The following is a 16,000-nucleotide window of genomic DNA, read 5'->3' as shown; positions in this document are numbered from 1 at the left end:
TTTTTACATGTAATTGGAAAAAATAAAATATTATTTACAAAAAAATAAACTAGAAAAAATAAACAAGCAAACAAACAAAAACCACAAGTGAGTCCCACAGGATGAGCAAGCACAGATCACAAAAGATCCCAAATCTTATTCATTTCCTTTCCTCCAAAGCCACCCCTCTTCCAAACTTGCCCATTGCTGTGAAGGGCACCACCATCTTTCTAACCACCATCTTGCTCTCATTATTATTTTTTGTCATCCTACATACGTAACCAGTTGCCGAAACTTATTGTCCTTACCTCTATATCTGTCCCATCTTTTTCCTTTCTCAACTCACTTTATTATCACCTTATTTCAGACTGTCATCATCTCTCAACCAGGACTATTGCAATAATCTCTTATTTGTTCCCCCCCCAAGTTTCTCCCATTCTCATGCCAGATGAGACACATATCCCAAAGTGATTTTCCTAAACTGTAGGTCTGACCACGTTACACAAACCCCTCAATAAACTCTAGTGACTTGCTAATGACTCTAGGACAAAATATTGTATCATCTTTATGAATGAATCCTTTAAACATTTTTAATTTTTGGTAAATTTTAGAAGGCACATAATTATTAGTATAGAAGTATGCATATATAATTTATAAATAAATAATTATACTTACACGGGGGCAGTAGGCTCAAAAATTTTTAGTGATATAAATTTGGAGACTGTTGAAGAAGTTGAGAAAAAGGGGAAATAAGTGGAGATTGGAATACTCAGAGATAATCTCACCCCATAACAGATCAATCTAGACAATTCAATTCAATTCAACAAATATATTTATTGAGTAAAGTTTACTATATGCTTGGGCACCATGGGAGATACAAAGATGAAGAAGACATCCTTGGGGAATTTACAGTCTGTCTTTTAGGAATGATAGGCTTAGTTCATACACAAATAACTACAGTACAAATTTGAACGTAAAAAATACCATATGAGAATTACAAAGTAATGGGGGGGGTGGATTTGGAGTAAGGAGAGATGACAATCATTAACTCTTTGGGGATGGAGATTTCATGGCCTTCCCTGGTAGTCTCTTCCAGGGATCAGTATTTCTTCTCTTAATCCAAAAGTCCTTTCTGGAGTCTCACTGAAATTTAAAATCTCTTCATCTTTTCTTTGGTGGTGAACAATTAATAAGCATCCTTCATTTTAACACCCTCCTAGATTTAAAAATAATTAAGTCCTCACAGCCTCACCTTTTTCTTCTCAAGGCTGAACCCCGAGCTCCTTTGGCCTCCTCTTTCAACTATAGGGAAGAGGTGATGTGCAATTTATGTCCAGGAGCTCCTGGTCCTAGTGTTCCAGGGAGACATCGAGGGCCTCAGGTCTCCCTCTGAGAGGCACAGACTGCCCCAGATAGGAGGGTTGATCCCCCGATTGCCTTCCGTGGGGATGACTGGAGGAATTAGGCTTCCTGGAGCTGTAGTGCTTCCAAGCTCCGCTTCTCAGGGAGATCTTGAAAGTTAGTGAGCTGGATTAGGGAAAACGTGGGCTTCTGTGTCCGAACAGCTGCATAAGCATAGAAAAACTTGTGAGGGTTATTGGGCCTGGAAAGTTCTTCTTCCTTATAGCTCTTCCCCTGAAGATATACTTCGTTCTCAAAGCATCCTGCCACCAAGCAACAGTCTGGGCCCCAAGAGCAAGGAATGTTCAGCGGAGGACTAGGACTATGGAATCTATAGCCCGTGGACTCAGGAAACCCCCCTCCCCCACTCTAGGCTCTAGGCCCCTCCCACCAGCCTCAGCCCCAGCCCAGTCACTATATAACTCTGCTTACTAACACTTAGCTCTGGACCCTGGACTGGCAGAGACCTGATTTAAAATAATTTCAGCTCAAGCACACAGAATGCATGGTCTTTGGCTGATTCATCACTTGGCGAGACTTCTCTTTCTGTCCCTCTTTCTCTATCTCCATATACAAGGGGGTGGAGTGGGGCGACTTGGAGGGCATGCAAGCTTCTAGTTAGCAGTTCCTTTAGGACACCATTTTAAAAAATGTTATTCGATAGATTTTGTTTTTACATAGCTTAAATTACCCCCCATATCCTTCTCCCAGAGGAGCCATCCCTTATAACAAATAATGTTTTAAAAGTAAGAGAAAAAAATTTCACAAAACCTATCATTATGCTGAAAAAGTCTGACAACATTTCATATCCATAGACTCCCCCACCCCCAATATCTCTGCAAAGAAGAGGGGGAAGGGCCTTCAAGACATCTCAAATTTTGTGAGCACAAACTTGCCAATAGAGTTGGCAGGCAGAGGTATCAATCTCAGCTCTGTGACTTCCTAGCTGTATAACCTTGGAAAGGAAATTTCCCTCTTGTTTTTAGTTTCCTCACCTGTAAAATCAGGGACTTAGAGTAGATGATTTCTAAATTTCCTTCAAATTCTAAATCTTAAGATTCCTATGATCTTCCAAAGAAATTCATCTTTAGCGTTGTTGGTCCTAGGAAGCAGTGATTGGGAAAGGATGATTGTGCTCATTGTATAGATAGACAAACTGAGGCCTAGATAGGTAGACTTGTCTAGAGGCATACAGAAAGCATAAGGGGAGTGCTGCATCTAGATCTCTGATCTCCTACCCTACCTCATGCCCCGTCTACTACCCTAACCATCAGACATAACTGCATCCCTTATAGCATCAAAAAGGATGTAAAAATTGCCATTTCCCATGTCCAGAACCCCAATGACTTACAGATCCTCTTTCGAAGCTTCCTTAGAAGTACCAACAGAACCAGGAGGACAAGTGGGAGCAACACAGTAGAGAGAGTGATCAGGATCTGGGAGACACGCCTCTGATCTGGAGATGAGCTGGGGAAGAAAGGAGGAGGGAGGGCTTTGAGGAAGGGTAGGAAATGGGTAGGACCCAGGAAGGACTTTGCTTATAGTCAGAACATCCTAAAACTTAGAATTGGAAAAGACCTTGTGGACCATCTAATCCAGCACCCTCATTTTACAGAGGAAAAAACTAAGGCATTGACAGGTATTCAACGACACATGGTTTGCTAGTCATGGAGCCAGGACTAGAATAACTGGGGCCTTTTGAAAGTCAGCCTAAGGCTCTTTCTCCCTCACCATGCTGCATGAGGGTGTCTATATGCTCAAGGTGGCCCAGCCACAGCCTGTGAGAAAGGTTGTGCTATCTATCCAAAATTGTACTGGATGAGGAACTGAAGATCTGTTCTACTCCTTTCTCAGGCATAAAATTATTAGCCGTGTGACCTTGGCCAATACACTATACCTCTCAGTTTCTGTCTAAACTTCCAAAAATGAGGGCTTTGGATTAAATATTTTCACTCATCCCATTTGGCTCTTTCATTTTATGATTCAAACTGTGTAATTAAACTATGAGAGCGGAAGGGAGGGAAGAAAGAAGGAAAGGAAGGAAGGAAAAAAGGAGGAAATAAGAGAGGGAAAGAAAGAAAAAAGGAGAGAGAGAGAGAGAGAGAGAGAGAGAGAGAGAGAGAGAGAGAGAGAGAGAGGAGGGAGGGAGGGAGAGAGAGAGAGAGAGAGAGGAGGGAGGAGAGAGAGAGAGAGAGAGAGAGAGAGAGAGAGAGAGAGAGAGAGAGAGAGAGAGAGAAGGAAGTTTCCAGCATAGATAACAACCTCTGAAGTGAGACATCTGAAGGGGTAAGGAAAGGAAACAACAGATTGAGGTGAAACATTGTCGTATCTATTGTCCTTATCTCTAAGTAAGTGGACTGAGGAAAGAGAAGAAGGAAGGATAACAAATCCACTGTAGTCCTCATCAATTCTAAGTCCAATTTTAGGATGAGTGAGCAAAGATGAAGAAGGACCCAGAGAATGGAGCTAAAGGGCCAGAGTGGCAAGAGTGGTACCTCTAGAGGAGGGACATGTACTCTTACTTCTCCATGAACGGCTTCTTGCTGGGGGGAATCACAAGTGCTGTTCCTGGGATTCTTCTCAGTGGTTCCTCAGAGTGACTTTCTCTACCAATAGCAGCTGTTCCTTCTAAGGCTGAAGCTTCCCCTTTTCTAATGGTTCCTGAGAACCAAGCACCTACATCCACATCTGGGGCTGTAGCTCTGGTGATCTCCTGAATCTGTTGGTCTGTGCCTGGCGTTACTTCTCTGAGACTGTCTCTGATCATTGTTGAAGGTCTCATGGTTCCTGGGCTGTTTCTGGTGATAATCTGAGGTATTCCAATGTTCACAGTTCCCTCAGTTAGCCTATTTGTGCTTCTGATGGTTAATTTCCTTTCTCTAATGGTTCCTACAATTGTCTTTGTCACTGCCCTAGTCCCCAAGACCAAACCACCTTCCATTATGGTTGATGTTACTTTGGCTCCTGAAGTCTGTCCCTCTGGAACTAAATTTGCTGCTCTTGTGGTTTTCAGACCCCAGTTGCCAGTACCTGGAATTGTTAATCTAACTATTCCTGGAGGCTGTAGATTTTTGCTTGAAGCTTGTGCTGGTAGCTGAGTGACTCTAATCAGAGTTATATCTCCTCTGCTAATTCCTGCCTCCTGTCCTTTTGCCACCAGACTTGTGTCAAGGTCCTGTCTGCCTGCAGCTGGAGTTGTTATTCCAAGAGTTCCTGGACCCTGTCTACCTGCAACTGAGGTTATTGTTGCAAGGGTTCCTGAGGCCTTGGTGACTCTGGTTGGAGTGATGTGTCCGCTGCAAGTTCCTGCCCCCTGTCCTTTTATAACCAAGGTTGCATCAAAGACCTGACAACCTGGAGCTGAAGTTGTTGTTTCAATAGTTTTGGGAACCCACCCATCTATATCTGGGGCTGTTGCTCCAGTGCTTCCTGGGTGCATTTCACCTGGAGTGATATCTCTTCTGCCGGTTCTTGTCTCCCACCCCTCTACAAGCAGGGTTGTGTCAAGGTCTTGTCCACTTGTAACTATAGTTGTTGTTTTAATGGTTCCTGGTGCTTGGGTGACTTCAGCTGGAGTGGTATCTCTTGTGCTGGTTCTTGTCTTCCACCCTTCCACAAGTAGGGTTGTGTCAAGGTCTTGTCCACCTGTAACTGTAGTTGCTGCTTCAATGGTTTCTGGGGTCTGGGTGACCTCAGCTGGAGTGGTATCTCTTCTGCTGGTTCTTGTCTCCCACCCCTCTGCAAGCAGGGTTGTGTCAATGGTCTGGCCTCTGGTAACCTGAGCTGTCATGGGGTTGACGCTTGAGGGAATTGTGAGGATGGCAGAATCTGAAGAATGATTGGCTTGAGCAGTTGGGAAAGAACACAGGTTAATTAATGACAGCGTATTTGCACATGTAAAGAGGCTACATTAAGTTGGCTGGAAGCAGTTAAACTGATCAGTCAAGCTAAGTGTTACACCAATGGGCATGTTAGCTAAAATACAAATTTAAGAAAACATCAATAATCTCTAGTTCAGCAGAGAGCAGGGCAAAGGTGAGAAGTGGGCAGCCATCTCCTCTTTCTATTCCCTGATCCCATTTTCTAGTATTCCCTCTATCCCCAATCATCCACTACCCATATGCCATCCTCTGGCTTCACAGAGCCTGCAGCCTAGAATCCTCTTCAGGCCTTCTTGTTCCAGAAATGCCATATTCCTTACATTTATCCCCTTCTCCTCCCCCAGTCACTCCTTCAAAATTCCCATTCCCTTAGTTCAGCAACAATTAGTTGTAAGGAAAGCTCTTGATGAAATAAAGCTACAATTCAAGGAAGGAATAACTGATAGACTTATGAAGAAACTCTGGTACAGAGGAAAGAGAACTGGGCTTGGAGTCCAAACATTTGGGTTTCAGTCCAAGTTCTGACATTTCCTGGTATGTGACTACGGGCCATTCACTCTGCCTTGGTTTCCTGATCTGTGAAATGAGGACTAGGATGCTTATTTACAGGGTCATGGTGACCCAGTACTCTGGCTGCCTTTGGTGCAGGGGATGGATTAGATTACTGCACCCAACTCTCAGATTCCATGATGTCAGTCTGAAAGGAAGCAGCATAAAGTAGAGAAAGCACTGGATTTGGAGTCAGGAAGACCTGCTTTCTCATCCCACCTTAGGCACAGTATGTATGTGTGTGTGTGCATGTGTGTGTGTGTGTATGTGCGCGCACACATGTGTGTGTGTGCGCGTGCGTGCGCGCGTGTGTGTGTGTATACATATACGTATATATGTATGTGTGTGTGTTTTAGAGAAAATATATAATTACATTTTTTAAAAAACACAGAATAATAGATATGCCAGGTACCTGGGATGAGTTAGTTACTGAAGGTGGGCATTACATTTATCTCTGAGCTTCCTCACCAGACAAGAGCAAAAAGGGAAACATATTGGGTTACAGAGCTCCCATTGTCTGGTCAAAGGAAGCCTACAAATTCTACTGGAGGGACTACTTTTTTCCTGGTGTGGAATTCTCAGAAGCCTCCCCTAACATACCATTTAGATCTTTTCTGCTGCAACATACGTGCACTTCAGGTGCTCACTATCCCCCAGATGCCACTGCTTCATGCTCATTGGAGGTCTTAAGGACGCCTCCTCAGTCCCCTCTTCTCTACTCCTTAAGCCTTCCCTCATTTCCATCTGATTGATGAGCTTAATGCAGGTACACACCATATAATGTCATGGTTCTTGTCTCACTCTGAGCCATCAGGTCCCAAACAATGACCATCAAATGGGGATTGGTCTGGGACCTATTGTTGGCCAATCAATGAGCTCCAGAGTGATTTGGGTTTAAGGCATGGTCGTGAGGAGAGGATATTCTGAAAGTTTCAGGATTTCCTAAGTTATAAAATCTCTTTTGGTCCACTCTCCTATTTTAAGCTACAGACCACATTTTAAGAAGAATATCTGTCACATTTATGATGTTATTGTTATGGAACTTATTGCCCTCCATATCAGAATCAGAGCTGGAAGGGACCATAAAGATTATATAGTCCAATTTCCTCATTTGGCGAATGAGGAAAGTAGGGCCCACAGAAATGAAATGCCTTGCTCACAATCACAGAGGTAGTAAGCGGGGAGGTCATCAATTGAATCTAAATGCTGTTTCTAGACCCAGTACTTTCCCCACTGTACTCTGCCTGTTTTCACTATACAGCATTGTGGTACAACATAAGCCTGTACCTGTAGAGACGGTTAGATTCATACTGAAGAAGAGCATATCTGTGCTACGTCCAATGCCACAGCGATAGTGGCCTGCATCTTCAGATGCCAATTGGGTCAAGGTAACTACAAACATGCCGCGGTTGGGGAAATCTGTAAGAGTCACTCGGCCCTGATAGCTCTGGCTGATAAAGAAGTTGGTAGAGATGACGGTATGGCAAATCCTCTGAGGCCAATACAGGCGGCACCAATATTTCCTCTCATGTTTGTTGACAGTCGTGGGAGCATAATGGCACTTGATGGTGACCGTTCCCCCAAGGTCTCCAGCTACCAGTCTCGGACCTTTCAAAGCATTAGTATCTGCAGGAAGTGATAAGGGTGGGGGAGTAGATGAAGTCTATTTTTTCAAAAAATGTTTTAAAATGAAATTAATATAAGTCATTTCTCTTCCTCCCCCCACCCCCACTGGGGAAAAAAGAAAAGAAAATGAAAGTCTTGTAATAAATGTGCATAGTCAAGCAAACAAATTTCTGAGGGTCTGTTTTAACCAGAAAAAGAGAAAGGGCTTAGAGACTCTTCCAAAATGGATCATATAGAAATTGTTTATGATGTATTTGCCTTTTGACAACAATGACTGAAAACACCCAATAGGGGAGGGAAATGCCCACCCTCTCCAAGCCTGGATCTATTACCTTCTTTGGTTTACTTCTAATGGCATCTAGCTAGGAGCCACCTGGCTACATGGTAGAGAAAAGGGTATGGCTATGCTAAGAGTTGACGGCAATCGTGATGCCCATCAGAAACCTCTTGAACTTTGCAAGTTGGCTTTGGGTACAGGAAGGGTGGCATGGAATCACAGGTCTTGCTTACCTGACAATCTAAATATTTTATGATTCTAAGAGTCATCCCCAGAATCTCTCCTTTACTTACCTTGAAGCAGACATAAGATGAAGAGGGGAATCATTTTCCATCCTGCTCTGAGATAGGTGCCCTGCAAAAACCATTGCAAAGGAATGTGACCTGCACATATGACCCGAGAAGAGGCAAATGAGTGAATTTGGGGTGGTCTTTTTACCTCTCTAGTCCTCAGTTTCCTCATCTATAAAATAATGGGGTTGGATAGATCAGGTGAACTTATTTTTAAATACTTGTATTTTATAACTATTTCAATAAAATTGATTTCTTTTGTAATCCTCTTTTATTTTATGTACTGTATACACCATTCCAAGAAGGGCTCCATATGCTTCACCAGACTGCCTGAGGAGTCCATGACACTAGAATAATCTTAAAAGTTCCTTTCCGTTCTCTTTTCTTTATTTATGCCTTTGCCTTAATTGCTCCCTTTTGCCTAAAATAATCTCCCTCTTCACTTCTGCCTCAGTTTCCTCGGCTTTCTTCGAGACTCAATTCAAGGCTCCACTGACCCTCAGATGCTAGTGTGTGTCTTCCTTCTGAGATATTATTCTCTAGACTCTGTCACTTTGTCTCTCTCTCTCTCTCTCCTCTGTGTGTGTGTGTGTGTGTGTGTATACACATGTACATGCCTTGTTTGTAACCAATTATTTACATGTTGCCTCTTCCATCTGAATGCAAGCTCTTTAAGGGTAGGAACAGGGTTTTTGTCTTTCCACCTCCAGTGCTTAGCACAGCCTAGCATACAATAAGTGTTTAATAAATGCTTGTTGGCTGAAAAACAGACTGGCTGATTGCTTAACTGATATGAATAGAAAACTGTCTGGAACTGCCCTCTCTGAAAGATAATCCTCTCCCCAGAACCATCTGTTCCCTTCTCTTCAGTCACATAACCATCACTTTCATCACCTCTCACCTGTAAGGAGGAGGGGAGCAAGCATTTACTAAGCACCTACTATGTGCCCAGCATGTGCCAAGTGCTTTACAAATGTTATCTCATTCAATCACCTGTACTATTGTAGCGGCATCCTCATTGTGTTCCTTTCTTCCCTACCCTTTCCAATCCTTCCTTCACATGGCTGCCAAACCGATTTTCCTAAAGCACAGATCTCAGTAAGGCATTGCTCTGCTCAAGGAAGTTAGTGGTTTCCTATTGCCTCTAGGAAAAAATGCAATTATCTCTTCTCGGTATTTAAATCCTTTCATAACTTTGATCCAGTCTGTCCTTCCAACCAGGCCTGGAGTCAGGAAGACCCGCCTTCCTGAGTTCAAATCCAGCCTCAGTCACTTCTTAGCTCTGTGACCCTTGGCAAGTCACTTAACCCTGTTTGCCTCAGTTTCCTCATTTGTAAAACGAGCCAAGAAGGAAATGCCAAATCACCGTAGTTATCCTTGCCAAGAAAACCCCAACTGGGGACACGGAAAGTCGGAGACAACTAAACAAGAAACAATAACATCTTTCCAGATTTATTTCACATTCTTTTCCCTCATGCACTCTTTATTACAGCCAAACCGGCCTGCCTGACATTTCCTGTGATATCCCATCACCTGACACCATGTCCTTCACGTCTATAATATTCTCCCACCTCAATCAACTCCACCTCTTGGTAGCTAGGTGATGCAGTGAATAGAGCACCGGATGTGAGTTCAAAGCCAGACTCTGACACTTCCTAGCTGTGTAATCCTGGCCAAGTCATTTAACTACCTCAGTTTCCTCACCTGCAAAATAGGGATAATAACAACACCTATCCCCTAGGGTTGTTGTAAGGAGCAAATTAGGCAATATTTGTAAAGCACTTAGCCCGGTGCCTGGAACATAATAAATGCATCATAAAACTTTATGCTTCCCATTTTCTCTTCCCTTCCTTCAAGGCTCATGTCAGGAAAGGCCTTTGTTGACCCTCCACAGGTATTAGAATTCTCTCCTTCCCCCAACAATTACTTTGGATTACTTTTTACACACTTTATATTTACTTACCTGTGTATGAGTTTCCCCCGCCCCCACAGAGTGTAAGGTTCTTGAGCAAGAACTCCACCCTTCTATGTCTGATAGTAGCACCTAGCACAATGTAGGCGTATAATAGATATTTCTTGAATTGTTTTCCTTGTGCCCTAATTATCATTAATACTCCCTTGCTGTCACCGAGTTTGACTTCTCATAATCTCCCAGTTTCTATATTCAGAAGGCATATGCTGACTCTTTTGTGTTTTTAGACACTTCTGCTTTCCTCCACTAATGCTCTGGGTCAGACCCATTTCCTCCTAAATGACAGGAATTCATTCCTTGGGGAGAAACTTTCTCTTTTGCTGTTACAAGGTTCTACTTAGCCATTGTGCCATATGAGCTTAGAATGGGACATGGACCAGGTGGATACCACACTATTTGCTGGGTTCAGGTCCTGCTTGATTCCTTCCTTGAGTCTTTGGTGGCTGAAGGAGTTAGGTTTACCCATTGCTTGCAGCATCTCCTGTCTAGTTCTGGCCACACTGATATCCTCCTTCTCCTATCCCCTTTTACAACATTCAAAGTCAGCATCTCTCAGATTCATTTTGTTGTTTTTCAATGTTCTTTTCATGTATAGAGATTGTAATGTCCCTAAGGATAGAGACCAAGTCTTAAACTTCCCTGAGTCCCTACAGAGCCCAGCACCATGTTGAACAAGTAGGAACTCAAGAACTACCTGCAGAATAGAATTGAAACTGGGTAGAGCCTGCTAGGGTTCACATTCTATTAGCATAGCCTTTAAAAATTCAAGGTCACCAAACTTGGCACTGGATAAGAATTGAAAAAATGTACCTCCCTTTCCTTTTTTCAGAGGTGGGGCACTCTAGGTGTGGCATATTGCTTTACTCTCCAAAATAACTGATACATTAATTGCTTTGGGCGAACTGTTTTTTCCCCTCTTTCCTAATGGGGAAAGGAGGGGGCAAGGATATATTTAGAATTGAAGGTGATATAAAATTAGAACATACCAATGAAATAAGATTAAGAGCCCAAGCTCACCTCCCAGACATAGGAAAGTATTGATCTTGCACAAGTCATTTAACCTCATCTGTAAAATGAGGAAGTTGGCCTTAATTACTTCTAAGGCTGCCTCCTATGATCCTATGCTTTTAGTGCCTTTAACATCTCTTAGTAAATAGTTGTAGAATTGAATCAACTTTATCTCCCCTAATAAATATTTAAGAGAACTGGGAACATAACACTTTATGATTTAAACCAAAGACAGGAAACAGGAGTGATAAGGAAATATAAAGAAGCCTGAAGAACCTCCAGAAGAATCTCTATCTGTATTTCAACCTAGACCAGTGCTAACAGTCTCTGTAGGTGTGAGGGTCATCACAAGTTAGGGGGCAAGACATATATCCTTGACAGACCTAATACATAGACACAGGAGACAGGAGGTAAGGAAAACAGGAGAGAAGGAAGGAAGAAAGGAAGGAAGGAAGGAAGGAAGGAAGGAAGGAAGGAAGGAAGGAAGGGAGAAGGGGGGGAGGAAGAAAGAAAGAAAAGAAAGAATGGGAAGGAGGAAGGAAGGAAGAAAGAAAGAAGGGAAGGAGAAAGGAAGGAAGGGAGAAATGAAGGGAGGGAAGAAGGGAGGGAGGAAAAGAAGGAGGAAGGGAGGGAGGAAGGAAAAGGGAAGGAAGGAAGGAAAAAAGGAAATAAAGAAGAAAAAAGAAAGGAAGAAAGGGAGGGAGAAAGGGAGAGATGGAAGAAGGGAGGGAGGAAGAAAGAAAGAAAAGAAAGAAAGAAAGAAAGAAAGAAAGAAAGAAAGAAAGAAAGAAAGAAAGAAAGAAAGAAAGAAAGAAAGAAAGAAAGAAAGAAAAGAAGGAAGGAAGGAAGGAAGGAAGGAAGGAAGGAAGGAAGGAAGGAAGGAAGGAAGGAATAATGGGAGGGAGGGAGGGAGGAAGAAGGAAGGGAAGAAGGAAGGAAGGAAGAAAGAGAGGGAGAGAAGGGAGGAAGGAAGGAAGGAAGGAGTAGGCAAGAGGAATAGATTGAGACATTGGGAGAAGAGGAAAAAGCTGACTTTGAAAAGTGGTCCTCTTTCATAATTGACCACTCCTTCTTTGTTTAGACCCTTCTCTCTGAGTCCCTGAGGGAGGCCAAGTACAGTAAAGTCACTGAGTTCATTCAAAGTTCCCTGTACCCTTCAGTCTATGAAGTACTTATAGTTCAGTCCCCACTGCACCAGGCATAGGCAAAGCCAGGTTGAGTGATCTTCAGGTGCAAGAAGAGAAGCATTAGGGGCCAGCCTATTTCCCACTCTTCTCACCTTTGAGTTCTGACTCGGCAGATTTCCTACCAGCTTATTGTACTGATCTCAAAGGCCAGGGCTGGGGCTAGATCCCTTGGCCATCCTCTCCTTCAACACCCTCAACTCTTCAGTTACCCCAATTAATCTCTTTATAACTATAAGGGCTGACTTGGCAGATGCTGGGGCCAGAGTGTCTGTACTATGTTGCCCTATTACTCTCCAAAGTCCAAACTGATAGCAATCTCTCAGTTTAATGACAGCAATGAGAAACCGTGGCAGGGCAATGAGGAAGCATGATACACCATGAGATCAAAAGCCTCTGTAGAAAATTATCAGGTCTGAATGGAGTTTTATCCAGGAGGATAAAACTATGCACAGTAGTATCTCCAGGTCCCATTTCTGCCAGCACAGATAGGATAGCAATGGCCTTCAGGAAAATTTTTCTCTCAGTGAAAGGGGAACCCAGGTTAAGAATATACTTAAGACTGAAAGCTTTTCATTGGAACATAAAGTATCATTGGAAATGTGAGAGCCCTGTCCCTCAGTGATCTGCCTGGGCACAGGAAATCATCAGTACAGCCAAGGAATTGGTCTCTTCTAGTCTTTCTGGGCACATTCGCTCAAATAGTGTCTTTAGGAATACAATCTGTGAGGAGAAGGAGGAAGAGGAGAAGGAGGAAGAGGAGAAGGAGGAGGAGGAGGAGGAGGAGGAGGAGGAGGAGAAGAAGAAGAAGAAGAAGAAGAAGAAGAAGAAGAAGGAGAAGAAGAAGAAAGAAGGAGGAGGAGGAGGAGGAGGAGGAGAAAGAGGAGGAGGAGGAGGAGAAGGAGAAGGAGAAGAAGGAGGAGGAGGAGGAGGAAGAGGAGAAGGAGAAGGAGAAGAAGAAGAAGGAGGAGGAGGAGGAGGAGGAGAAGAAGAAGAAGGAGGAGGAGGAGGAGGAAGAGGAGAAGAAGGAGGAGGAGGAGGAGGAGGAGGAAGAGGAGAAGAAGAAGGAGGAGGAGGAGGAGGAGGAAGAGGAGAAGGAGAAGAAGGAGAAGGAGAAGGAGAAGGAGAAGAAGGAGAAGGAGGAGGAGAAGGAGAAGGAGAAGAAGAATGAGAAGGACGAGGAGGATGAGGAGGACAAGGAGGATGAGGAGGACAAGAAGGATGAGGAGGATGAGGAGGATGAGGAGGAGAAGATAACTTACATTTCTAGAGCTTTGTGGTCTACAAAGCACTTTCCTCAGGCTGACCACAGGATGATGACTTTTTATCCACAGCAATTCATTGAAATAAGTCACTAAAGAGTAGAACAGCTGCATCCTCACTATGTGCCAAGCACTGCATTAAGCACTTCTGCACTTATAAAGTAAAGGTGAAGAGTCCCTGCCCTCAGGGAGTTTACATTCTAATGGAAGAGACATCATATTTCTAAGTAGGTGCAGATTTATAAAAGATATAAATAGGCCTGCATCCATGGAGAACTTCAATTATTGTTGTTTTCAGTTGTTTCAGTCATGTCTGACTCTTCACGACCCCATTTGGGGTTTTCTTGGCAGATACTGGAATGGTTTGTCATTTCCTCCTTCAGCTCATTTTATAGATGAGGCAACTGAGGCAAATAGGGTTAGGTGATTGACTAGCCTAGGGTCACATGGCTATTAAGTGTCTGAGGCTATATTTGAACTCAGGTCTTCCTGACTCCAGGCTCTAGTTGCCAACTTCAGTTATAGGCTCCTTGGAATACTGAAATATGAGCAAGACACTATTCTAAGCACTTTCCAGATGTCCTGGGAGATAAATAGTATAAGTATTATTATCCCCATTTTATAGATGAAGAAACTGAGGTCCTTTCCCTAACCCCATTTTTTTTGTTAGGCAATGGGGTTCAGTGACTTGCCCAGGGTCACACATCTAGTAAGTGTGATGTGTCTGAGGCCGGATTTGAACTCAGGTCCTCTTGAATCCAGGGCCGGTGCTCTATCCACTGTGCCACCTAGCTGCCCCACCATAACCCCATTTTAGAAAGTCTTCCTAAATGATGTTATCCTGAGGCTGTACCTATACCTTCTTGTATCCTTCAAATCCAGGGTATTAGAATCACACATTTAAGGTCAGAAGAGATGTCAGAGGTTATCTGGCCCATCCCACCATCTAATTATTTTATTTATGAGAAAACTGAGGCCCCAGAACAGTTTAATGACTTGTCCAAGCTCTCAGAGATAATAATTAAGTGGTAGTGAGAAATTCAACCCAGAACCTCTGATTCAAAATCTTTCACCCTTTCCACTGAATGCCTGGTTCTATCTCCTTCTTTCTCTCCATCCCTCTATCCCAAAAATCTTTGAGAGAACTCTATTGTTGTGAGAAGAAAGAACAGGAGCAAGAGAGATGGTTTGAAACCCTGAAACCTCTGCCCTGGGGAGTGATCACAAGGGAGGCATTGGCCTGCTCTGGGGAAGCCATGATCCCACATTGTCTGGGCATTGCTATATATCAAGGTCCTGGCCCACGGATAAAAATACCTGGAAAGGAAGCCATCTGAGTGTTCACTCACCCCTTGTCCTATGGGCTGAATCAGAGTGTTCTCCATCTCAGGTCAGGAATCAGGAGTGCCCTTACCTCCTTGGAGAACCAGATATCTTGATATGTTCTGATCCTTCTTTCTCAAATCTTGAGATGCAGCTGAGTTTTAATGGATGAGGTGATAGCAGCCACTTGAATGTGTCCACTTTCAAGTCCTTCCTTCCCACTCACCCAAGCTCTATCCTTCTGCTAGAGAGGGAGAGAACTGCTCTCCATTTAGCATTTAAGCCTTTCCTGGACAGGAAGGCAATCCGTCCCTCCTCCCTCCCCAACCAGATGAGTGATGCAACAATATGGGCATTGAAGGAGGGAAAACTTCAAGATCCAGAAGAGGAATTCCCCTGTCATTTGGCTCTCCATCCTAAAGGTGGTTCAGAGGAAACAACACTGGGCTTGAAATCAGAAAGATTCATCATCATGAGTTCAAATCTGGCCTGAGTCACTTACTAGCTGTGTGACCTTGGGCAAGTCACTTAACCTTATTTGCCTCAGTTTCCTCATCTGTAAAATGAGCTGGAGAAGGAAATGGCAAACCACTCCAGTGTCTTTGCCAAGAAGTCACAGATGGGGTCGCAAAGAGTTGGACACAATTGAAAAATGATTGAACAGCAATATAAACCACAGATTTAGAACTCTAAGGGATGTTAGAAGTCAACTACAGAAACTGAATCCTGGAGAGTTTTAGTGACTTGCCCAGGGTCACCCAGCCAGTCAGTGTCAGAAGCAGGTTTTGAACCCAGGACTTCCTGACTCCAGGTCTAACACTATTCTCTATACCACACTGCACTGACTGTTACATCTTAGGGAGACAACTTGGCCTCTTCTCTGGCTCAAATCGCTACCAACCACATCTGGCCTGCTACTCACACTTCCTTGTCAGTCCGTCAGTTATTAAGCATTTATGAAGCACCTATTGTGTGCCAGACACTGTAAAGTACTGGGTATACAAAAAAGGCAAAAAACAGTCCCTTCCTCAAGGGGCTCACAGGCTAATGGGGAAGACAAGAAGCAAACACAGATGAACAAATGTGCTTTATCTAGGACAAATGGGAAATAATACAGAGAGGGAAGGCACTAGAATGAAAATCAGCGCACAAGCAGCTGGATGGGAGTTCATACCCAAGACTTTGGTGAGATACTGAGACAGATGGTTCACATAAACAAAAATTATTACCCATTCTTCTTGAGTTGAG

At 43.5% G+C, this 16,000-nt stretch overlaps 1 protein-coding gene across 2 annotated transcripts; it reads right to left on the bottom strand.

Annotated features, from left to right (window-relative positions):
* Nucleotides 1–793: 793 nt before the first annotated feature.
* On the bottom strand, nucleotides 794–15,061 carry FCAMR (Fc alpha and mu receptor). Of its 2 annotated transcripts, none has more exons than XM_021002947.2 (6): nucleotides 14,779–15,061; nucleotides 8,007–8,067; nucleotides 7,098–7,436; nucleotides 3,903–5,223; nucleotides 2,732–2,847; nucleotides 794–1,544 (listed from the first exon to the last, which is right to left on the bottom strand). In XM_021002947.2, exons 1-6 carry the CDS (start codon nucleotides 14,812–14,814, stop codon nucleotides 1,441–1,443), a joined length of 1,977 nt encoding a protein of 658 aa, XP_020858606.1. In that variant the 5' UTR covers nucleotides 14,815–15,061; the 3' UTR covers nucleotides 794–1,440. The 2 variants fall into 2 exon arrangements, with proteins under 2 accessions (XP_020858606.1, XP_020858607.1); XM_021002948.2 differs by having other exon boundaries at nucleotides 14,844–15,060.
* Nucleotides 15,062–16,000: the final 939 nt, after the last annotated feature.

This window comes from Phascolarctos cinereus, unplaced genomic scaffold (assembly GCF_003287225.1).
Source record: "Phascolarctos cinereus isolate Bilbo 61053 unplaced genomic scaffold, phaCin_HiC Scaffold_5;HRSCAF=322, whole genome shotgun sequence".
Taxonomy (NCBI): domain Eukaryota; kingdom Metazoa; phylum Chordata; class Mammalia; order Diprotodontia; family Phascolarctidae; genus Phascolarctos; species Phascolarctos cinereus.
The sequence above is the reverse complement of the archived record's forward strand: the minus strand, read 5'-3'. Positions and strand labels throughout refer to the sequence as shown.

What these genes read in the sequence shown, in the direction of transcription:
- FCAMR (XM_021002947.2), bottom strand. Translation starts at nt 14,814, where the DNA reads ATGGAGAACACTCTGATTCAGCCCATAGGACAAGGG. An exon ending in TTCAGCCCATAGGACAAGGG is followed by an intron (nt 8,068 to 14,778) that starts GTGAGTGAACAC and finishes TGGTTTTTGCAG; the next exon opens with GGCACCTATCTCAGAGCAGG. An exon ending in CATCTTATGTCTGCTTCAAG is followed by an intron (nt 7,437 to 8,006) that starts GTAAGTAAAGGA and finishes CACTTCCTGCAG; the next exon opens with ATACTAATGCTTTGAAAGGT.